The sequence below is a fragment of the Brachyhypopomus gauderio genome, chromosome 6 (genome assembly GCF_052324685.1).
Source record: "Brachyhypopomus gauderio isolate BG-103 chromosome 6, BGAUD_0.2, whole genome shotgun sequence".
Classification (NCBI taxonomy): domain Eukaryota; kingdom Metazoa; phylum Chordata; class Actinopteri; order Gymnotiformes; family Hypopomidae; genus Brachyhypopomus; species Brachyhypopomus gauderio.
In genome coordinates, this window is record NC_135216.1 from 7,669,066 (window position 1) to 7,693,353 (window position 24,288).

At 40.0% G+C, this 24,288-nt stretch overlaps 3 protein-coding genes across 3 annotated transcripts in view; 1 reads left to right on the top strand and 2 right to left on the bottom strand.

Moving 5' to 3' along the window:
* LOC143516673 (dynein axonemal heavy chain 5-like) overlaps nucleotides 1-7,686 on the bottom strand; it is a 97,820-nt gene extending 90,134 nt beyond the window's left edge. Inside the window, exons 1-14 of the mRNA XM_077008422.1 lie at nucleotides 7,557-7,686; nucleotides 6,379-6,585; nucleotides 6,022-6,159; nucleotides 5,761-5,937; nucleotides 5,455-5,568; nucleotides 5,095-5,202; nucleotides 4,838-4,960; nucleotides 4,071-4,286; nucleotides 2,842-2,946; nucleotides 2,663-2,748; nucleotides 2,191-2,509; nucleotides 1,582-1,788; nucleotides 1,220-1,391; nucleotides 874-1,019 (exon numbers count right to left, since the gene is read on the bottom strand). Coding sequence (XP_076864537.1) covers nucleotides 874-1,019; nucleotides 1,220-1,391; nucleotides 1,582-1,788; nucleotides 2,191-2,509; nucleotides 2,663-2,748; nucleotides 2,842-2,946; nucleotides 4,071-4,286; nucleotides 4,838-4,960; nucleotides 5,095-5,202; nucleotides 5,455-5,568; nucleotides 5,761-5,937; nucleotides 6,022-6,159; nucleotides 6,379-6,585; nucleotides 7,557-7,601 — 2,163 coding nt within the window. The 5' untranslated portion in view covers nucleotides 7,602-7,686. The remainder of the gene's footprint in view (nucleotides 1-873; nucleotides 1,020-1,219; nucleotides 1,392-1,581; nucleotides 1,789-2,190; nucleotides 2,510-2,662; nucleotides 2,749-2,841; nucleotides 2,947-4,070; nucleotides 4,287-4,837; nucleotides 4,961-5,094; nucleotides 5,203-5,454; nucleotides 5,569-5,760; nucleotides 5,938-6,021; nucleotides 6,160-6,378; nucleotides 6,586-7,556) is intronic.
* A 4,518-nt stretch (nucleotides 7,687-12,204) lies between these two features.
* On the top strand, nucleotides 12,205-16,136 carry LOC143516675 (uncharacterized). The gene is made up of 6 exons (XM_077008423.1): nucleotides 12,205-12,579; nucleotides 13,855-13,988; nucleotides 14,089-14,236; nucleotides 14,884-15,132; nucleotides 15,363-15,627; nucleotides 15,758-16,136. The coding sequence occupies exons 1-6, from the start codon at nucleotides 12,233-12,235 to the stop codon at nucleotides 15,962-15,964; spliced, it is 1,350 nt and encodes a 449-aa protein (XP_076864538.1). The 5' UTR covers nucleotides 12,205-12,232; the 3' UTR covers nucleotides 15,965-16,136.
* Nucleotides 16,120-22,043, bottom strand: LOC143516197 (uncharacterized). Its single transcript, XM_077007766.1, has 12 exons — nucleotides 20,647-22,043; nucleotides 20,231-20,461; nucleotides 19,747-19,982; nucleotides 19,378-19,493; nucleotides 18,549-18,715; nucleotides 18,160-18,357; nucleotides 17,980-18,066; nucleotides 17,408-17,661; nucleotides 17,207-17,329; nucleotides 16,895-17,035; nucleotides 16,599-16,713; nucleotides 16,120-16,514 (listed from the first exon to the last, which is right to left on the bottom strand). The coding sequence occupies exons 1-12, from the start codon at nucleotides 20,771-20,773 to the stop codon at nucleotides 16,294-16,296; spliced, it is 2,016 nt and encodes a 671-aa protein (XP_076863881.1). The 5' UTR covers nucleotides 20,774-22,043; the 3' UTR covers nucleotides 16,120-16,293.
* Nucleotides 22,044-24,288: the final 2,245 nt, after the last annotated feature.

The following is a 24,288-nucleotide window of genomic DNA, read 5'->3' on the forward strand; positions in this document are numbered from 1 at the left end:
GGCATATTTAACAAATAAACTCTTTATACAATGGATTATTACACTATACAAGCCCCTGAGCCTACGGCATGCATTGGAACTGCTGGTCTAGAACTGCAGTTGGCTGTCGTTAGCTACATTCCGAGCCGCTAGGTGGCGCATGTCTAAAACTACAGCACGTCTAGAACTGCAGGTCTAAAACTGCAGGTCTAGAACTGCAGTTGGCTCTCCGGCTGTGCAATTGGATGCATCTCCCCGGCACTGACGATAGCGAAGACGGCGGGGATGAGGCACAAAATTGCGTGAAGGCTTTTCGTGACAAGGGCCGTTTCCTGCCTGCGGTTATTATGGGTTTTGTAGTTTAATTAATTAACACGTACCAACACCTGTAGCCCCGCACAAACACAGACAACACAGAACTGACTTCCGGACGTTTCGATTAAACTACACTTTTCTAAAATTAACTAAGGTAAAATTTTAAGACCTGACTAAATTAAATTTAAGACCTTGGATGAAAATCTGGCTGTTTTTTAAGTCTTTTAAGGCCTTAAATTTAAAGTTTTTAATTTCAGACATTTTAAGACTTTTTAAGACCCCGCGGGAACCCTGCTTAAGCCTCCAGCACCAAAGCAGACGTCACATCTCAGGCACCAATTATAAATACTTCACTGTCACAGCGGATCCTTTGATGATGTCAGAAAGACTATGCATGCGCACGCTATGCAAGAAATACGCGGGAGTAGAAAATGCAGCCGTGCGGTTGTAAAACAGGCTTGTTACTGGAAGTTGACAAAAGGCATTTGTTCAAACGTCTACTGAGAAGTTCGCTGAGAAGTTCACTGAGAAGTAGTGTTGGTGTGTGTGCAGGCGTCGGCAGCTGTCGCAGGCGTGTACCTTGGTGGTCTGCACGAATTCCTCGCATGTGATGGGATCGTCCTCAGGCAGAGAGCACAGAGTGATGGCGCTCATCTTTTGCAGGACGGCCTCGATGCGGAACTCCACCAGGTCGTTGGCCCGGTCCAGGAGCAGCTCCAGTTCACCTGGGCAAGATCAGAGGAGAGAAGAGGCGTGAGACGCGCGACTCCGCTTAACGCCTTCATCCGCTTCACTGTTAGAACTGGTTCTGGAAGCTGAATTGACCACTAAATAGGCGAAAGACGCAAAGATCTGGGATACCAGTGTCCAGGTATAAAAGCCCATACGGTGGGGCAGATCAATACCCATCGGGACAGTTAGTTACCCAGGGCAGCGCTGATGTGGCTGAGGTACTTGTCGATGTTCAGAGAGTCCCAGCTGAGGTAGGTGAGGCCCGGCAGAATGGCCTTATCCACTTTGGCCACGTGCGGGGCGAGAAGCGACTCGAAAGCAGGCTGGATCTTCGCCCGCACCCTGATGTTCTCCGATAGTGCCTCCTGGAGGTGGATACCAAACACATTTACCATAGTGTTTGGCTAGCCTGTGTTTGGCTGTTTCGGCTGTTACAACTGCTCTCAGTTCTTTCTCTTAAACAGTGTCAGGACTGTCAGGGCTTGACATGTCAGCGCACTAATAATTCTATCTGTATTATACCTGCGTGAAGCAGGACGTGCAGTCCAGCTCTACCTGCAGTTGGTCGTAGTTCTTTTTCAGTGTCTCCTGTTTCTGCCACAAGAAGGCGGCAAACGGCGGAATCTCCAGACCCATCCGGATCATGCACCCAGTCTCACGGATTTGGGTCCGGATCTCGGGGTCAAAGTTGACATACAGCTCCCTGGTGTCCAGGTCCTTGACCAGCAGGGAGGCCTGGAGGCCCATTCTAGCTACCTCCATCTAGAGAGACGGAGGGCAGACGTTAGACTCCATCTGATGGGTTCAGAGGAGTCGTCTGTTTATATAGGCTGCCACAAGCTCACCACATTCATTCATGGTGAGTATGTTCAAAAAGTAGCATTACAACAAAAAAAAAAACTATATGAGCAATATGCAAACAGAATACCATACAAAAATATGCATAATTGTAAGATAAGAGAAAATGTTTTTGAAAATGATGATATGCACATTTACCTCAGAATTCTCGTTCTGGGAAAAAAATGCTACACAAATAAAATCTCTTATTATAACCGCCTTATATAGGACACCATGAGGTGCTGACTTATACTAGGCAGAGCTTAGCAAGGTGAAGTGTTGATACATCCCTATGACAACCATAGCGGACATCCTGTAAGAACCAACCTGTGACATCCAGCCTCGGTGGTATAGCACCTCAAACTCGAGCACTTTGGCCACGCGGTTGTAGTTGCGTATGATGTGTTTGGCCTCAGGGGCGGTGAGGATTCCTGGATGCTCCTGGATACGTTCCATGGGTCCTTGGATTCGCCGGTACAGCTGACGGGCCCACAGGATCCTCCCTGCGATAGGGGGGTGGTCGCGGGCTAAGGGCGGGTCCTCTTTCTGCTTGGTGTAGACACGCGACACCATGTCGATGTCACGGCTGTAGTTCTGCAAGACCTTCTGGTATTTTCCGCTGATTCCCAGGTCTGGGATGCCAAGTCTGGACAATGTAAAACCAAGGAGACAATCGAGGGGGCTTCACATTAGCGAAGGCTTTGATTAATATTTGGGAAATACACAGAACTTTCCTGATGAGTCTCAAACTGGATATGGTCAGATAATTCTAGTCATGTGTAACAATGTTATACTTTACCTTTCAAATTTCATGAGAACATTCAAGGCTCTGTCAGTGCTCTGAATTCTGTCAAACGTGTTGTCCATAAAGGTCTTGAGCTGGTTCTAGCATAATAACAGAATAGCGTCATGACAGGATCTATGCACAAACTGCTGCAACAAGACTACCATGTATGTCGTGTTTAGTGAGATATTCACGTGCAGCTCGGCCGTCTGTTTACAGAATTCCTCGTAGTCCTGATCAAAATCAGTCTTCTGATCCAGGAAGTTGTACTGCTTTGTTTTCATAGTCATTACAATAGCCTGGAAAATAATCAGAGATATTTCACATTCCTGAACGAGACTTTGATAAAAGGAACTGTGTCTCTAGGGTCACTCTAAAGCCAATGTGACAGAGATGAGCATTCAGGAATTTCCCTCCACAAAGCCAAAGCACAAACTCTGTAATTTCTCAGAAGCACAACTTAGTATAAAATATTCACTGTCTGTTATAGTCTGTCGACCTTCACAAAGGACAGGTGTTCACAAAGGACAGGTGTTCGTAATAGACCTTTATTAGTGTTTGTTCAATTATTCAACACTTCTGGAGCAAAGTGTGTAGTGCCTTTCAAGGCATCTCAGCAACTTTGTTTCCATGGACACTGAAAAAAGGGCTGGAGAGGAAATGAACTCTTCGGCTTGATGGGGTAATAAAATGAATGCTAATGACCCAAAGGTTATATGATGTCATAACTGACCCAAGGGTTATATGATGTCATAGCTGACTTCTGGTGGAGTTTTGTCCTTTTATGTTGAGCTGGACTTCCCCATTCAAATTGAGTTCTTATGCATTATAAAATAGCTAATTTCCGTATAACATAAAAGGACAAGTTTGACTGAGAATGTCAGATTACGGCCTTGAACACTATGCGGGGACACATGCATGAGATTAAGGATGGGACATGCAGTACATTTAGAATGGAAAGCCGTTCTGTTAGTTTGGTTACCTCCCATTTTCCTTGGATGTCTACAGTCTGTTCACACCAGGGCCATAGAGAGTACAAATGTTAGCAGCTATGCTAAAAATTCAAACATGTTTTTAGTCTCTTTGTATGGGCCCTCACAACATGGGGGAATCACAACATGGGGGAATTAACTAAAAACACTTAAAAACATTTTTAAACACATTCATGATTTGAGTTAAATTCAGGTGAGGATAAATCCCCTGGGATGCATGTGCTTAATGCATTTAGCTTAGCTTAAGAATGAAAAAAACAAGATCTTTTAACAATCTTGATCAAAAGAAGACAATTTAGCTAGAATGCTGAGCATTATGTAAATAACAACAAAGTTTCCAAAAGATTCCATGAAAAATACCGGGAAAGTTTCCGTGAAAGTTTTCTCAAAGGGCAGGCATGAATCAAACAAAACCAAAACAGAGCTAGTACCTGAAAGCACATTGTCATTGTTTCCAAGCCCTCCATTTTGGAGTCCTGCAGGGCGGAGTATGTACTGATGGTGCTGAGCATGGCGAGGATTTTGTTGAGGCGTCTCTGGAATGTGTCGAACTTGCCAAAGATGTACCTCTCGCTGAAGTTAAACTGCCGCTCGGATGGACTCTGCTCAAGCTCCTGCTTTATTTGTTGGAAATGCGTCTGGTACTCCTGAGGAAGGATGTGACTTTGAAAAGAAACACCTCCAAACTTGAAAGTTTATTCTAAGATGGATAAAAAGGTAACAAAACCGATCTGCATGCGGTAATTTGAATAATGCCATCTGGGGGCTAGCAAGTACATTTGGCTCCATTATTCCTTTGTTCCTTTACAGCAGGGGTCGGCAACCCATGGCACGTGTGCCACCATTGGCACGCCGAGGCATAATCACTGGCACGTGAAACGCTGGACTAGCATCAGCAAAAAATTTAATAATAAAAAATAGAGCACGATCCTCCAATCGAAATCGCTCCTCAACGCTTTGCTTGGCAGAGGCGTTTATACTTGGCGATCAATCGCGATATAATACTTAATTTGTGTCCATATACACCCGCCCCCCGGTCAACAATTTTAAACTTGCTAGTGGCACACTCATTGACTGGACATGTTAAAGTTGGCACTCCATGTCTCAAAGGTTGCCGACCCCTGCTTTACAGAATACCCAAATCCCTTTTTTAGTCTTTGAAAGTAGATGAGGTCCTGGGTCAGGATTGAAAACATACCTGGTTTAAATGAATGGCTGCTTTAAGCTTCTCAGCTACCACATCCTGAGGCTGCTCCCATATTGTTGATGCACCATTGTTGGTGATGTAAGCCTTACAGCCTATTATCATTTGATTTGTGACCTTGGAGGAAGAAGGACATGTAGATCACATGACCAGTCAGTTAAGGAAGAGATGCTATCCAGACCCCTGTGTCTCGGAGTGAAAGTGTTAGAAAGTTGTTAGGAAGTAGAGAGTGCAGAGGCTCCTGCCCTTACTTTGACAAATAGGGAGGTGGTGATCTCAGAGGTGCTGTAATAACGGGAGATGCTATGGAACATGCGCACGGCATTTATGAGTCCTGGAAGGGCTTCAACCATGGACACCTGAATAATGACATGCAACAAATGTCCAGGATACACGCCGTGCACTCTAGTTCTTCCCTAGACGACCGAATGGGTCGTAAATAAAATATTTTAAAACATCATAAAATGTTCCAATTGTCTGCATGCATTAAAATGTTTAAAAGAGGCTATCATAAAGCCTATTTAGTGATTATTAGTCCTTCTCCTTGAGGACAGTTTAGTGAAATTGTATGTGTAATAAACAGCTAGGAGAAAACAAGCAATCTGTCTTACAGGGTCGCTGTTGTAGAGCGGGTCGTAGAACCTCTCGAGGGTGCCGAGGTACTTTACGTTGTCCTTGGCCTCGTTTGCTGAGATTGTGATTCTAACGTCCAGTTCTTTCCAAGTCTACAAGGGCAAACCAAACAAGATCTAATCATGAAATAATACTGTGGAGTAGCTTTTTTCATCTCATTTAGTGCTTTATATTATCAAGGACATATGACAGGGGATAATGTCCCTTCTTAATTCAAATCCATCCTCCTAGACATCTGTCCTCTTTGCAGCTTTAATTTGAGCCCTAAAGCCAAATTAAGGCACCTTGATGAGTTTGGACTTCGCCATCATCAGGACGCCCAGCACGGCTTTGAAGTCGGAGCTCTTCAGCTGCTCCAGTAGATCGCTGAAACGGAACATTCGCTTCTTCCAGTGGTCCAGCTCCGCTCGGGGCCCCAAGTCATCGGCCTCCTTCCTCAGCTGCTCATTCTCCGCCAGGACCTGGAAGGGCCGGAGCGACAGGTGTGCGGCGTCAGGGCACGCCCCACATTCAGCCGCCGCCCCTTTGGCTGCTTTGTTTCTCACCTGTTCGATCTGCTTGATCCAGACGTTCATGCAGGCTTCAATCTTCTCCAGGGATTCCGGGCTGTTGGCCACTGCCATGTAATCTGAGGGAACTTTGAGTGTTTTCAGATCAAATGCGACACACTCTTTGAGGTTTACCTGCATGACCCCAAAACGTACGTGTTAACCGCATTCTGTTGTAAATATGACTTTTACCAAAGTCCTTATCCACATTCCCACTGTTCATGTATGTAGTTAACTATGGAACTCTACAGGCTCAGTCCTACAAGTGTTGTAGATCACCCTGTACAAGGATAATCCATGTGTATATAACCTCAGCTGTTCAATATCTAGTGTGTGTGTATGTGTGTGTGTCACCTTCTCCTCCAGGCTTTCCTGTGCCACAGCCAGCACAGCCACAAAGTTCTCAAGAGAGCTGATGAAGTGCTGCTTGGCAGGGCTGGTCGCCTCTCCCCATTCGTCGCTCGTCTTCTTCAGCGCGGGGATGAAGAGCTCTCCCAGCACCTGCTGCACGCACTTCAGCGGATCCACCCCTGCCATGTCCGGCATGTTGAAGCTCACATCCTGGCCGGGGGCAGGGAGGCCAACGGCAAATCAATGAATCGGACCGCTGCTCTTTTTTTAGTTTTATAACCTTTTTTTGAGATGTTTTTGTGTTGGTTTTACTTGTAAAGGTTTTATTCAAATAGCACTCAGTGTCCTATCTCACTGGAATTTCTTTTTAGTCATTTATTTACATTTGCTGGTACTAGCGACACAACAAAACTAAACTAGAGCATCGCAAATGAGTGAAACACTGCTAAAAGGAAACTAAGCCTTTCTCAAAGTGTGACGCCAAGCGAGCTTCCAATTGGCTGGTGACGAAATGTTGCTGAGCCAAATTGCTCAGGCGAGCGCACACGGTGAGATTTCGGGCACGCGTGCCTGAAAATATTTGGCTCAGCAACGTTTCGTCACTAGCCAATTGGAAGCTCGCTTGTTGTCACATGACACTTCGGCGTTAACGCCGTTAACGGCCCACCACTAATCAAAAGTAAAGAAAGAATTTGAACAAATAATAACCATGAGATATAAGATAGTTAACATGGCTTATTACATCGAATTTGGCGATAGAACAAAAAAATAATAATTTAATCAATTCGGTGTCGTGAAACATGTGTTTGCTCAGCTAGTTGCTCGCTGTGTGCGTGGGGCTTTAGTATTGCATTCAATATCTCCCCTCCACCAATAAATTAGTGTCTGCTTATTATTACGTTAATTAAACCGCCAGTGTTTATCATTTGTGAACTGCTGTGTAGGCCTATTAATGCATTTATATGTTAATATTATTGGCTACACTGGCATGAATTTAAACACCTTCAACTTTGGGACCTTGTCTTGTCAGCGAGTCTGACACATCGTATGAGGCGTATAGGCTTAACACGAAAGAACATTTCGCAACGTTTCACGAAGTAAACTTTTGTAGAAAGTTCTCGAAAAATTAAAACTTGTCACCGAAAGTTAGACAGTAAATTAAACGAAACGAGGGAGGTTACCTGAACATCTTTGATGCCCTCACCGGGAGCTGTTGGTTGAGTCATCTTCGCCCTAAACCGTTAAAACCGTTAACACAGCCTACTAAGTCAAGGCGCGCGATGTTTAATTCAAGCTTGGCCGCGTGCACTGTAAAAAATGTTACCCCATATTTACTCAATAAAATTGAGGCAACAGATTACAAGCAATACTTTTGAGTAAATATTACTAGGCTTGGTTTTGGGTGAAAACTAATTAATTTTAACACTTTGAAATTGTTAATTTAATTTGAGTAGAAGTAAATACAATATATTAAATAATCAGTTTCAGACTACATATAAATATTGAGTGGATTCAAAGTGCAAACTAGACTAACAAATTGCCAAAGAATTAAAAGGCAAACTGCGATCGCAACAGAATGTGTTCACAACCACAAACAGTAAAAGCTGGTTTAGTTGTGGCTGAAGAAATCGCCCGCGCTTCAAATTCTTTTTCAGACGGAGCGTTTACGAAGCACAATTGCTGTTTTCAGTTATTTGATATTTTAAGTTCTGAACAAAGTAAATGTGATATATTTGTTGTTATTTTTCTTTTTTTCACTTGGATAGTTTGATCATTGATTGATGGAGTAATGTGGGTTTCATAACCTAAAAATGTAAAGGATTTATGTTATAATAAGAGTAACAAGCAAACATATGTAAATATAATATTTGTAACTTCAGAGTTATTTAACAATAAGGAGTAGTTACATTTATAAGTTACATATGGCCATCTGTGGGGAACGATTACACTGATGTGGCCCGCGGTGAAAATGAGTTTGACACCCCTGCTGTCAGTGGCGTGCACACATATTGCATCACAAGCTGCTGTAGTCCTTTGTTGGTTGAAGTATTCTAGTTTGCGTTGTCTGTTTTCGTTTTCGCCTGTATGGAGAATAAAATAAACTCCCATTCATTCCACCTGCGTCTCCGGCTGCCTCCGTCGTCACACTTAACTTCATTTTTAACTGTAGTTACAATGTTGAGAAACTTCCTGTAAAACTCTCCTCTTTCCATAAGCAGGTACTCCTAGCGTGGACCCTCATTTATAAACACAACTTCTCCCCACATAAATACATTATCTGGAACAACAGATATTTTGTTTAAAAACAAGTCACTTTTCTTTTAGGCTTGGCTTCAAAATGGAATAGTGGCTCAACTTGTTAATAAGGAAGGACGTTTACTCAGTTACAGTGAATTCTGCTCAATATATAATTTTCCAGTTAGTCTCCAGGAATTCTCCATGGTAATTGATGCGATACCCTCGGGCACTTTAATGTTGTTTAAAAACACTAATTATACTCTGTCTGTTCCACGCAGTCTCTCTGACCCATCTGAATCTCCAATAGGGAAAATCTGCTTTTCACATGAGAATGGGAAGAGTAATAAGATAATACTAGGGTTATTCCAAGAAATTATCGTATCTCGTCCATATATAACATTCTACTGGAGCCGTTATGTCCCAGATATCCACTGGAGAATGGTTTGGTTGATCCCTAATAAATATTTAATTGTAAACAAGGTGAAAGAAGTGTCATTTAAAATTCTCCATAAAATCTACCCTGCTAAGCACTATATGGCAACATTTAAAAGAGACATAAATATTAATTGCAGTTTTTGTGATGGCCCTCCAGAATCTGTAACGCATCTCTTTTGGCTTTGCTCCTTCACACAAAGGTTTTGGAAGGAGTTTAGTAAATTTATTAATAAACATATTTTAAGGAATTTAACCTTATGCTGGGAAAATGTCTTATTTTGCTTCTATAGATTCCCCAGAAAGGATGCAAAGTGTTTTTTATAATAAATTTGCTTATTCTTTTTGCTAAATTTTATATTCATAAATGCAAATTTGCTAATAAAACACCATGTTTTCCTCACTTTATTAAAGATGTGGAATTATATGTGAAATCAATATCAGACTCCAGTGGCGTGCACACAGACATCAGGTGGTGCTAAAGCACCACCAACTCTGTCCTTTATCAACGAAAGTGCCCTTTTGAAACTTCGGTTTTTTTTTTGTTTTTTTTTTTTATTATTATCATTTTACTGAGGTCGGTGTGAAATGATCTTTTGAAAACCTGAGCGATTAAAAACAATGCCCTGAAATGCGCCACCACCTCGCACACACCCGACCTCTCTCTTCCTCTACCACCAGATGCGCTGCAGCAGCAGTTCAGTTCAGCGAGTGGAAGGAAGCGTCTTCAGCACAGCACGCACGCTCACTGATAGACTTCTTCTCCCGTTCCCACCAGCCAGGTCACATACACATCAAGTCAAATCGTACCGTTTGCCCTCTAAGCCCAACGTGAAATAATTTTCTTGTGTTGTAAAATGTCTCATACAGCACTAAACTACTAAGCATTTTTAGCCGACTGGTCACCTGATAAAGTAGTCGCACTAGCCCAAATCAATGATAGATAACGTGAGGACGACCACATACAAATAATTAAGGTAGAGTTTGCAAATCTATGTGTTAAGCTGAACGTCTTCAGTTGTATAGGTTTTGTTAGGCAACATAAATTACATTCATTTGTGAAAGAAGAAACGGGAAGTTCCTCATTACCTGTGAAAAATGCCCATCTGCATTCATGTAATGACAACACTCAGTAGCCTATAACTCCTTCTCCTACTTTACGGTATTTTACTGTCTTAATTGTAGGCCTATATTGATTTACTAATTGCAAAATATATGCAACAAGGCCTGCAGACAGTGGAGGGTAAACAGAAGTTACCTGAAGGACATGACTGTATATTGGATATGAATTATATCAGTTGGATGCGTGACTTTTTCTCCATTGAAAACTCACGTTTAGAGAATGTGACAAATAAAAGTCAAATTTCACTCAACATGTGCTTGTAATTTTTTTTATAATGAAGTGTTCCACGTGCGCTAAAAAGTGCCCTTCACCCCCCCCCCCCCCCCCCCCATTGAAAAGGCTCCAAGGACAATTTCTATATGTATATACTTGCACGTTTTTTGTTTAATTAACACCCCTGGTCGTTTTGTTCTCATGTTTGTATACTTGTATTGTATTTGAATATTGTCAATAAAAATAAATAAATAAATAAATAAATTAATTAATTGATTAAAGACAGCGTGACATCGACATATAACGTATGAAAAACTGCGGTAAAGTTGGTTTCGCATTCGCACATTCGGAATTCTTTCGGAATATTAGTAAAAGTGCCAAAATGTGTACATTTTAATTTCTGGCACCCAAAAAAAAACTTTGTCAGAAACAGACGCATTTTAAATTGTAGACAACACGTTTTAAATGCACTACTTTCGCCGCTGCAAATGACCTTAACACGGACGAAAGTGGAGGTCATAAAGGCTCCAGAGCACTGCGCATTCTTTTTTTGCAATAATTTCAATAGCTTTTAAACGGTCCTTCATAAGACCACCAAATAAGTTGTATTACATATATATATATTATTTACTATTATTTATTATTACTACTATTATTTATTATTAATTAATGAATAGCTTAAACTTAATTTTATAAAATTTTGTTCTATTATTGACATTGTTAAGCACTTGTGATGAGTAAAAATGCTGCATAACAATGCTTTATAAATAAAACTTTTATTATAACCAATTATTAAATTATCACAAAATAGCACCAAAATAGAATGCAATACAGCTTGGCCAATTGCCTGCCTGTTTCCACAAAAAAAGTGGAGAGAAGCTTTTTTCTCAGTGTTTTCCTATGGAGTCAAATTAGGGTCTTTATTGGTGACGAAAAAAAAATATCGCAAATATAAGATTAGCATTTTGCATTTTACGTTCCTAATTTGTTTCTGCAATACTTTCCCTCTTTAGCATTTCTTTCTTTTTTTTTGCGTTTCACATTTTATGTTGCTGCTTTTTCTTTGCAATACTTTCTCCCTTTTGCGTTTCTTTTGTTTGCGTGTCACTGCTTTTCTTTGCGTCTGGCATTTTACGTTCATAATTTTTTTTGCGCTTCTCTCTTTTCTTTGCTCCGGTTTTGCCCTCTGTGTATGGAAGTTATTCTGTGTCAATATTCAAATGAAAATGTAATACGCATTTGCATTTACATGTTCCACTCATACAAGCAACTTTGAGCTCAAAATTCAAATTCAAATGCAATAATTCCATTTACATTTGCAATGTGATGGACATCTATTCACATTTCATTTACACATACATTTTGATGCTTTATTTGTGCCTTTATTGAAATGAAAATGTATTTCCCGATTTGAATTATCAAGTTCATGTGATCATGCAAAGGTTGTATCAAAATTATAATTAAAATGCTATTCGCTTAATATGCTGTACGTTTCGTGATAACGCGTTTGAAATGTAATTTTCAACCTCACCACCACGCTAAAAAGATGTCAATATTCAAACGTTAATGGAGAAATAGCGCCACCCCTGTTTGCAATAATATTACGATACCAACAGCGCTCAAAATGTGTCAAAATGCAGCTTGAAAATGCAATCCGAGCAGATTGCATTTTCATTTCCATGGTCTTCCACTATAGTCAAATTATAGTCAAATTAGATCCCATCAGCCTTCCAATCAGATTCCACAGTCCTTCACTTTATTCAGCCAATCGGGTTCCATAGCTTTCCACCTCAGACAGCCAATCAGGACAGGACTATAGCACACTAAGCAGTACAGACGAGATTTTTAAACATGGCAGCAGAAGAACTTATCAGATTAATCCGAAGGGTAGCAGACGAGGTGGACGAGAGTCCTCATGGTGAAGTTACATTTACACTTGATCAGTGTGAAAGCTTAATCGATCAAGTATCAGAATTCTCGGCTTTATCTGGCACTGATGTGACTGGTGTCATTGCCAAACTGAGAGCCGTTGCACAGCAACTGAGTGTGCCCATGGCGGTGGGAAGACCCGTTATAAACATTTCGGCGGATGCCATCGAAGGATATCTTCTTTTCGGAATGAAAATTAAAGATATTGCAACTGTGTATGGAGTGAGTCGGAGCACTATTGTTCGTCGTATGCTGGAGAATGGATTAAGGTAAATTATTTTTGTTGGTTTATTCATTCACCCGCTCACGCACGGCATTTTTGCGACCGTGGTTAAACCACCTGTGTTTCGACAAAAACATACTGGTCGCACGTAAGATATGAGTGCGCGACTACAACACACTTAGCGGTAAGAGTCACAGCACTTGATCTGAGAAAAGGTGCAGAATTAAAAATCACCAGTTGATAAGTCATTTCTAATAAATAGTTCAGACGTCCTACAAATATAAATTCATCATGGTTTGTAGCTATAAAATATGAAGTGGTTTTACTCTAGAATTTAAATATTTGACATTCAAATTTTGGATTGCATTTACTTTAAACCTGGACAGTGGAATCACTTCATAATTAATGTCTATATATGACAGAATTGAACTGATATATGTTGGATTTATGCTTATTATAATGACTACTGTGGTGGAATTGATGGCACAGAAGTTGAGGTCTCATATTAAACAGTATTTATTTGATAGCAAGAGAGTTAGAAAATATAAAAGTATGAGAAGCTTATGCTTCATACAGTAACTCTGAACTGTCTCTCAGTCCAGATTATTATAGTCAAAGTGTGTGTGTGTGTGTGTGTAGAAAAAACTAAGGATGCCTGCTTCCCAGGAGCAGTTATCAGTTTCCCTGGTATTCAACCTTGGGCGCACATGCTAGATATCTGCCAGTCGTCTGCGACCAGTCGGCGACGGCTCGGCGAGCGTCTTTCAGCAGTTCACACTACACGACTGAGCGAGCGACGAGTGATCGCCGATTCGCCTCCGACCACAGTTTTTGTCGGCGATCAGTCGGCGACTGAAAAACCAGCCTAAAATCGTGTAGTGTGAACCAGGCTTAAACGGATAAGCAATATTATCACTAACTCTGCTACTGCACAGAAGACTTCAGTCTTACAGATAAAACATCTTCAATATGGTCATAGTTCATTACTAAGCAGTGCTAGCAGTACTTTTCACAGACTGCGCTATAGTATCTGCATTGACATGATTACAATGAATTACACATGAATATAACAGAAGTGTCAATTCCAGGTTTAGAAAGTAAAAGTCCTCACCAGGATGTTGCTTGTGTTGGATTGTGTTGATTCCACTAATTTTACCTGGATTGCACTAATTAGAAAATCTAGAATGCTTGAGCAAAATCCTGGTGAGGACATTTACTTTCTGAACCTGGAATTGACACCTCTGGAATATAATCAATATTTATTTCACACTACTTATTTGAAATTTAACTTGAATCCAATTTCTTTCTTTTTGTATTCCAGAGTAGCAGCATTGTACTCTAACATAAGTAATGCAGAGCTGGATAATTTGGTTTTACAACTTCACCAGGCTCACCCACAGTCAGGATATCGCATGATGAGAGCCTTACTCCAAGCAAGAGGACATATGGTACAAAGTATGTTTGAAAAATGTTTACTGCCACATTTCATATCGCCTTTGTTACAGCAATATTAAATGTCATGTATTACACTAATCATTTGCATGGTTTTCCAAAGTTACTAGAGTGCGAGAGTCATTGAGAAGAGTGGATCCAGAGGGCACTGAACTTCGAGCCTTGGCCAACCGAACTCTTCATCGGAGATCATACTCAGTTCCTGCTCCAAATTGCATGTGGCACATTGATGGAAACCATAAACTAATCCGGTATTATTTGCTTTCTTACACCTACTTTTTTGCTTCACTCATTAGCAATTTTATCAGGTATAGTTACCATATGAGTGTGCTTATACCATATAAGTGATATCTGCCATGTCCAGACATTATTTGGGTGGTGGATGATTCCCAGCACATCAGTGACACTGACATGGTAGTGTGTGTGTACGTGTGAAACTCAGTTTCAGATGCTCAGATAAAAGTAAAAAATACTGTTATTAAAGTGGGGCAATCCAAAACACACAGGCAGTGAACTGACAGTAAGCAGAATCCAATAGTCCAGGGTCAAAATAGTCCAGGGTCAAAGAACAGGAGAGAATAGAAAACCAGGCATACAAACCAGAGGGACTAGGCAGAAACAAAATCCAAGATGATCCAGGTAAATAGGTGGGCTACACAGAAGAAAACACATGGTATACAGACAATCAAAGAAAGCTGTCAATAGTCTCAGTGGTAGGAGACATAATAGTGTGGTGTTGGTACATGTCACAGCAGTGTTACTGGGTTTTTACAGGGTGTTTTTAACTTCATCTGGTATCTAATTAAAATAAATATTTAAATCTTTGTCATTGCACTCAATATGCTGTTTCAACTTGTCATGTATTTTCCTCTTCTCAATATTTTTTGTCTTACATCAGCTGGCGATTCGTGATTCATGGAGGGATCGATGGCTTTAGCCGTGTTATCGTGTATCTTGCTGTTGCGACCAACAACTATGCTACTACTGTACTGGATGCCTTCCTTGATGCTGTTAACCAGTATGGCATGCCGTCTCGTGTTCGTTCGGATAAAGGAGGAGAAAACATTGAAGTGGCACACTTTATGGTACAAAACCGTGGAGAAAACCGGAATTCTCACATTACTGGGAGAAGTGTTCACAATCAACGGTAACAAGATGTCTTTTTCCTTGTTTTACTTTGAAGGGGACAGTTTTATCCATTTTTGTATTCTGCATTATCCTACACTATTGTGTTGATTACCTTTTATACTGCAAGATTATTTCAATGTTCCAATTATACTATAATGTACAATCTTATTTTAATGCAAAATAATAGCTTGAAAATGTTGTAAAATGGAAACCATATCAAAGTACTGCTGTTTATTTTATTTTTTTTAGCATTGAGCGTCTTTGGCGAGATGTGTACACACAGGTTCTTGACTTGTTCTACACGCTCTTCCACAACTTGGAGGCAGAAGGGATGCTGAGTCCTGATGATGAGCTACATCTGTATGCTCTACACTGGATTTTCCTTCCCCAGTTACAGCATCATCTCAGTGTCTTTAAAGAAGCCTGGAACTTGCACAAACTAAGAACAGAGAACAATCGATCGCCATACCAACTTTGGCTACAATACAGAGATACTGCAGAGGATCCCGAGATAGTAAGTATACATGTTTAAAAAATGAAATAATGAGTGATGTGGGATGTTGTGCAATGAAGCAGGATAGTAAAACCATTTAAAGGAAATATGTGTATAATACTGAGGAAGAGTATGTAATCTGTTATTTTAGGTTAATGCTGAATATGGTATTGACTGGGATGGCCCACATGAGGTGGAAGATGTAGACTCCCTGGCAGTACCAGATGCCCAGTTACCTCGTGATCTCACTGCAGAGGAGATTGCAAGCCTGCCCAACCAACATGTATCCCTTACTGAAGCAGTAGACGTTTATTTGTTGACAATAGAGCGTCTGGTCGAAATATTTAGTGTAGCTTAAAAGGATTGATCTTGGCCAGAACATCTAGAATAATTAAGCAATAATAAATGCAGAAGTGTATTTTAATATTTTTATTTTTTTCAAAAAGCCAATTTGTATGAAGTACAGCTTTGCATCTGTCGTGGTAAGATTTCAGTATTTAACATTTGATTTGAAATAAAAGTCACGAGTACAAAATGAACCATGTATTTTGTTAATTCTTGTCTAACAAGTACGCATTTCATAGAACTAATTTCTTGAATACGTTTTAGTAGAATAAGCTATTTTCAGTTTTTCAAAAGCTTAATGGCTTAATTCACACTACCTGAATATCTAGGGTCTCCCTATGCTCAGATTAGACCAAAGCCAAACTTTGTGGATTTCACAGCAGCCTTCATGTTTTGTGTAAAAACAAGGAAAGTCTCACATTTCAGAGGAAGTTTAAGGGTCGTAAGGCAGGTTGAAGCCACTGGCAAAGACGGGTCAGGCATTACTTCAACATAGAGATGATCTGGGAGGACTGACCAACCAGTCCAAAACTGCACCAGCTCATGTAGTTCTGATGGAGAACCTGCAAGAGGTTTGTTAAATTCAAACAAAAGCAAGAGTGCTTAGCATCACTTCTATTAAGGAGAGGCCTGTTTGACAGACGAACCTTTCTGAATATATTCTCTCAAAAAGCCTGTGACTTGGCAAGATTGTTCCAAGTTGAGCTGGTCCTCCTCTTCATCACTGTCAGGTTCAGGCCAGATAACCCTTTTAAGTATCATCTAAGGGGCAGAAGTTATTGAATTAAGTCTAAACCAATCATGATTCCAAAAATGAAGTTTGCCTGCATTTCATCAAATATCAAGTTATGTGACTAATGTAAATCACCGAGTGTTGAATTCTGTTCCATTCATATGCATAAAACAAAAATATTTAAAAATAGGAGGATGTTGGGAATATTACCTCTGGGTCCAGCAATAGAGCAGAGGATCTGGGGAACAGCACCACTGTTAAATCTGGCCGTACTTTGATCATTCGCAGCACCCCCATGTCCTTCAGCCCCCTGCGCATTTGTGCAAGCTGCTTTTCACGTCTGCCAATAACCTGAAAATATTTGTTAAAAATAGACTGAAGATGTGCAGAGAAAATATGCAAAGACAACCATTGGTATGAGAATTACTTTGATACAGATGGAGTGTGCACCCACTGTCTGAGACAGCACATACACCACCATAAATAAAATGCAACGCCACAAAACAGCACCCTCCAACATACCCCATGGTGGAGGACAGCTTCTGCTAACCACCTTCTGTTCGAGTTGGTGACTGGAGGCAGATAAAAGGCCAGGCTGTTTATATCCTCTTTTTCCTGTGGGCTCAGCTCACTCTGGCTTTCCAGCTGTAAAATTATAATTTGTGAGACAAAACCGCCAACAGGCTTTTTCAATTTCTGTTTTAAGATAATGTAAATTCTTACTAGAGTCACAATATTGGCCACATCTATATCAGGGCAGTCTTTCAACTCCAAAATAGGAGCAGCATCTTTACTGCCACTTAGAAGGGGAAGGAGAGATGGGCTCAGCCCTGAGAAGAGTGGACCTCCATGAATAAATGTGTGGCCAATCATTCTTCCCACAACTCTAAACAGGTCACCATCTACAAGTGCTCTTGATGTTGAAGGAACCTTGTGATCATCTTCTCCATTGAATAGAAGTGTTTTTCCACAGTTATCTGGGGGTTAGAGGTTAGGAGACATTTTAAAACCTAGATAAAAAGTCACACTAATTCTTTGAATAGCAATGTTGATTAAGTGAATAATTAATTGCCTGAACATGACTGCCAAAAAACTGCAAAAAAAAATTGCAATAGCACAAATCACCCACAGTCTGAAACAATCAGTGGTTTACCAAAACAACCAATTGTATAGCGCTGTACATCGTGGACGTAATTCTGAACTTGAAATAATGTCTGCTAAATCCTTTTCAGGCAACATTTATCTTTTTTGAAAAACTGCACACATTCCATCTTATGGGAATTACATCTACTCACCAAGGTCAATGTCAAATCCAAAGTGCAGCTTGTCCATTAGTAGGGAGAAAAAATGTCGTGTTACTCCGTCCCCCATTGCAGCATCTCCTGTTTATGATTATAATGAGCAGAAAGCTATAAGAATCATTATTAGTCTATAGCAACAAAGTCAGTCAAATGTAATTACATAGACCATGTTACCTTTAAATCTTACACTGAAGGGACTTGTCCAATCAAGATTTTGTCGTTTATAGAAGGTAAGCATTTCTTGTTCACGATCCTGTTCACTGGCATGTACATCAAGTGTCACAACTACATCTGGCTTTTCCTCAGCATTCCTTAAAATGTGCCTTCGATACATCTTGGCAGCTGTGTCAAGATCAGGCTCCATCTTCCACTCTGTGGTGTTTGTGTGAAATATTAATAATACAATAAGTTAAATATCCACATCAAAAAGACAAAGGGCTTTTATATGATGTAAATAATGTTCAGAACAGTTCTGATTCATTAAAGAAAAAGTTTATCATTGGTTGGCCTCTTAAAATGCAAATGAACACATGTACAGCTCTGCGATATGATTAGGACTGAACCTTCAATGGCAGTCTCTGCTGTTGAACAATGACTGGTTGAGGGACCATCAGACACTGATGCTGAAACCCTGTCCTGCCTTTCAGTGTTGCTCTCCGCCACTGTTACTGATGTTCCTTCCTGCCCTGCATCATCATCATCCAACCTCTCTCTGTCTCTCTCATACAACCTAGTGTAATCAGCAATATGTTAAGGCTTGTGACATTTTGCAGTAGACATTATGTTCACTGGTGCTGCATTTTAATGCCCAAGTAATTACAAAACATCAGAGATGTGTATTCCTTTAACACCAATGCACCTCTGGGGGAAGGAATAAGAAAAACTAAAACAGACACCACTTAAAAATGACCAGCTTCTTTGCTTCTGATATTTAATATCCAATCACTGACCGCTTGTGTGAAGTGAACCATTCTGCCTTTGACCCGCCCAAGCAGTGAAACACGTAAACAGAGCACAGGGGAGCAGATGCAGGTTAGGTGTCATGATCAAGGGCTCTTCAGTCACATCCTGGCAGTTCGATTTGATACAGTGACCCTCCCGCTACCCTTCAGGCTATGCTTGCCCAATTTATAAGCGGTATAAATACAATTGCAAAAAATAGCTAAATTATTATTCATTTTGGAATTGGAGAAATGTTTCAATAATTTATAAAATCAAAACAAATTCAAACCAAAAACACAAACCTAGGTCAGTCATTTTTAAGTGGTCTCGATTTTTTTCTAGAAATAATTTTTGTAGCTAAATGAAGATACCTAAAGGGAAACAAAATACCTAATGTATAATTTTAGAATAAAAGTATTATTCTTGAGATATGTAAACCCTGCCACTTACTTCTCACAGACATCAACATGGCCTGGCATTTCTGACAGGCTGTATTTCTCATTGCAATACAAGCATTCAGTCAATGGGCCAGATGATATGGACTGATCATACCCAAGCTCAAGGCTCTGCAATATCATGTAAGCACACAAAAAATGCAAGCTTGAAAACAGAACTCTGCAAGACTCCAGTCCTCTAGCACAGGGGTTCAACAGACTAGATTTTAGCACATGTACCCTTCAAGTCATGCTTATCCAGCTATTTTCCACCATGGACATCAGCACACCAACAAGCCTGTATTGTCAGAAACTAGCAGAAAGATGTGCATGCAGAGTTTCATCTGCACTTCAACACATGTAACATTACAAGTTGTTTATATACCTGTACATCTATGTCCTTCTGTAGTGGTCGTATATACACAAGAGCTTGTCCAACCATGAGGGATTCACTCAAGAGATACTCAGGAGAATAACCATCATCTGGACATGGTATTTCCTCAAGCAGTTTACAGCGAGTGTATCCCCTGGATCGCAACAGCTGAAATCCACCACATTCCTTCAAGGCAGGGAAATTTAAAAGTATACGCTCTGAAAAATCCTGTGGACTGCAGCATTTGTCTGAAATGAAGGGACAATTTCAAAGTTCATTAGCAAACCTTCTCAATAAAAAAGGGAAAATCAATCAATGATGTATATATTATGGTGAGAAAGGAGCTGTCTAACAAAAATGGCTAATGTATAAGGAAAATATGCTCCCAGTTAATATAGACAGTATTCTGTACCTATAGAAATGAAAAATTACATCCCATAGTCCCTCATTCACACACTCATGCACAAATATTTCTGAAACCCAATGAATAAAATACCAGGGAAAGTTATCCTCTTCTCTCCTAATCCTACTCTCTCCAATTTGTTTTTTTGTGAAGGGTGTGGCACCTCCTTTTCCTTTCTTTTGGAGAGGCAAAAGAATCGATGGGTGTAAGAAGACATTTTCTTTTTTTTGACTGGAATAGCAGCGCTACGTCGCAGAACGGTGGGACGTCTAGTCCCTATGTTTCTTGAGCTTGCATATGGAGCAAATAATCTCTGAACCTCAGCTGCAATAAAACATATGAAACATTTCAATAAAATATATGCTAATAATTAAAAATCCCAAATGTATAGATTTCAATTATTGCTCGACAATACGTTAAATTGCAAACTCACGACATTCCCTATTTATATCCTTTCTCCCTCTCTCTGTTTTGGGCCGACTGGGTAATCTGTGACCTTTCTCACTCACCTCGAGTTCCACCACTTCGGTCCGGAGCTGCGTTTGTTTCTTCGGGCCTCTCTGAAACTGAAGATGTTCTTTGCTGTTCAAAAGCTTCGGCAGCCTCACGCAGAAGCTGAGACACTGTTTTCGCCATTTTTATTTATTTGCAGTTACACCCGCCAACATGCGCAACACGACTCCAATCCTGACTGACTGTCTGAGGTGGAAAGCTATGGAACCCGATTGGCTGAATAAAGTGGAGGGCTGTGGAATCTGATTGGAAGGCTGATGGGATCTAATTTGACTATAATTTGACTATAGTGGAAGACCGTGGAAATGAAAATGCAATCTGCTCGGATTGCATTTTCAAGATGCATTTTGACACATTTTGAGCGCTGTTGGTATCGTAATATTATTGCAAACAGGGGTGGCGCTATTTCTCCTTTACGTTTGAATATTGACATCTTTTTAGCGTGGTGGTGAGGTTGAAAATTACATTTCAAACGCGTTATCACGAAATGTACAGCATATTAAGCGAATAGCATTTTAATTATAATTTTGATACAACCTTTGCATGATCACATGAACTTGATAATTCAAATCGGGAAATACATTTTCATTTCAATAAAGGCACAAATAAAGCATCAAAATGTATGTGTAAATGAAATGTGAATGGATGTCCATCACATTGCAAATGAAAATGGAGTTATTGCATTTGAATTTGAATTTTGAGCTCAACGTTGCTTGTATGAGTGGAACAATTGCAAATGAAAATGGAGTTATTGCATTTGAATTTGAATTTTGAGCTCAAAGTTGCTTGTATGAGTAGAACATGTAAATGCAAATGCGCATTACATTTTCATTTGAATATTGAGACAGAAAAACTTCCATACTAAAGCACCACCAACTCTGCCCTTTATCAACGAAAGTACCCTTTTAAAACTTCGTTTAAAAAATATATATTATTATTATTATTAACATTTTACTGAGGTCGGTTTGAAATGATCTTTTGAAAACCTGAGCGAATAAAAACAATGCCCTGAAATGCGCCACCACCTCGCACACACCCGACCTCTCTCTTCCTTTAACACCAGATGCCTGCAGCAGCAGTTCAGTTCAGCGAGTGGAAGGAAACTGAACTGACGCTGAACGTTCACAGCACGCCTTTCGCTCTTGGCCACGCCTCTTTCCCGGCCCCCACATATGGAGTCAAATTAGGGTCTTTAACACTAGAGCTCCTGAGAATTCAGGATTCTGAGGACATCACCCCTCCTTCTTCTCCTTCTTGCCAGCAATTAGCAAAGCCAAACATCACCCTTTATTATGTTAATTCACAGAGCAAGACTGAGGCAGCAGCCTCACCCAGAAAGTCTCTGATCACAGAGATCACAGATCACAAACAAGCAGAAACACAAATGCTTCTATCAAATGCTTCTAACACAAATATAGATAGATAGATAGATAGATAGATAGATAGATAGATAGATAGATAGATAGATAGATAGATAGATAGATAGATAGAGAGGTAGTATAAGAAATGTACAAAGAGCAAGATTCAAGCCTGCTGTTTAGATCATAAACAAGCAGACACAAATGCTTCTATCAAATGCTTCTAACACAAATATAGATAGATAGATAGATAGATAGATAGATAGATAGATAGATAGATAGGTAGTATAAGAAATGTACAAAGAGCAAGATTCAAGCCTGCTGTTTAGATCACAAGCAAGCAGAAACACAAATGCTTCTATCAAATGCTTCTAACACAAATATAGATAGATAGATAGATAGATAGATAGATAGATAGATAGATAGATAGATAGATAGAGAGAGAGCACATGAATTTGTTTTCCTGTCTTTTCCTCTCCTTTTCCAGCCTGCTGTTTAGATCACAACATTTATCAGTGATGCAGTGATGCAACGCGACCATGCTAATTTTCGCTAGCAATGATATGGGATTTCCTATATAACATTAGCATCAAGCTAATTGCGCCATATAATTTCTTAGCTTTTCAAACGCGAATTCAAACGCGGAAACAAAGTGTTTGATTACAACAAATATTATATAGTATAGTATATGAAATATACAAAGAGCAAGATTCAAACATTTTTATTTATTTTTATTGTTTGACGGGACTCATTAGAGAAACTGTCGTCTCTACGTGCGATTGAATTGTAACTTTTGAAACACGAGTCTACAAATTTTCTGCAGTATCGGTAACATACAGTCTGCTTGTAACTTCAACTTTTTCGTGAAGTATCACGTTTGGTGTTTTGGTCATATGAGCTTGGGGGTGAGCCAGCTTGTGCTTTGGCAGGCGTATGAGCTGGGGGTGAGCCGCTTCCACCGCATTACCAAGACAATGGGCGTTAATCCCTTCACAGCAGGGGAGTGGGCTACATGGACCCTACCAAGCCCTGTGAAATTTTTCGCTTCTCTAGGAGCTCTAGTGTTAATGGTGACGAAAAAAAATAATATCGCAAATATAAGATTAACATTTTGCATTTTACGTTCCTAATTTGTTTCTGCAATACTTTTCCTCTATTGCGTTTCTTTCTTTTCTTTGCGTTTCACATTTTATGTTGCTGCTTTTTTTTTGCAATACTTTCTCCCTTTTGCGTTTCTTTCTTTTGTTTGCGCGTCACTGCTTTTCTTTGCGTCTCGCATTTTACGTTCATAATTTTTTTTTGCGCTTCTCTCTTTTCTTTGCTCCGGTTTTACCCTCTGTGTGGGGGCCGGGAAAGAGGCGTGAAACGTTCACAGCACGCCTTTCGCTCTTGGCCACGCCTCTTTCCCGGCCCCCACACAGAGGGTAAAACCGGAGCAAAGAAAAGAGAGAAGCGCAAAAAAAAATTATGAACGTAAAATGCGAGACGCAAAGAAAAGCAGTGACGCGCAAACAAAAGAAAGAAACGCAAAAGGGAGAAAGTATTGCAAAGAAAAAGCAGCAACATAAAATGTGAAACGCAAAGAAAAGAAAGAAACGCAAAAGAGGGAAAGTATTGCAGAAACAAATTAGGAACGTAAAATGCAAAATGCTAATCTTATATTTGCGATATTATTTTTTTTCGTCACCATTAAAGACCCTAATTTGACTCCATACCCGCACAGAGGGTAAAACCGGAGCAAAGAAAAGAGAGAAGCGCAAAAAAAATTATGAACGTAAAATGCGAGACGCAAAGAAAAGCAGTGACGCGCAAACAAAAGAAAGAAACGCAAAAGGGAGAAAGTATTGCAAAAAAAAAAGCAGCAACATAAAATGTGAAACGCAAAGAAAAGAAAGAAACGCAAAAGAGGGAAAGTATTGCAGAAACAAATTAGGAACGTAAAATGCAAAATGCTAATCTTATTTGCGATATTATTATTTTTTCGTCACCATTAAAGACCCTAATTTGACTCCATAGCTCGGTGGCAGAAATGGACTTTCCGTCTCTTAAAAGACTATGAAAATCACTTGGAGTGGATGGGCTGGTGCTAGAAATGTTAAACTTGTTGAAAACACATGTATAAACCCATCGTTGTGAAACAATAAAACACTGAAAACAAAAATCAAAAACAGTTTATCCCCGCTTTCATGTAGTGTACCGGGATACTGCTTTTCCCGATCTTTTTGCCGTTATTTTCGTCGCTCATGCTGCTTTCAGTCTGCTCCTCTTGAACGTATATAC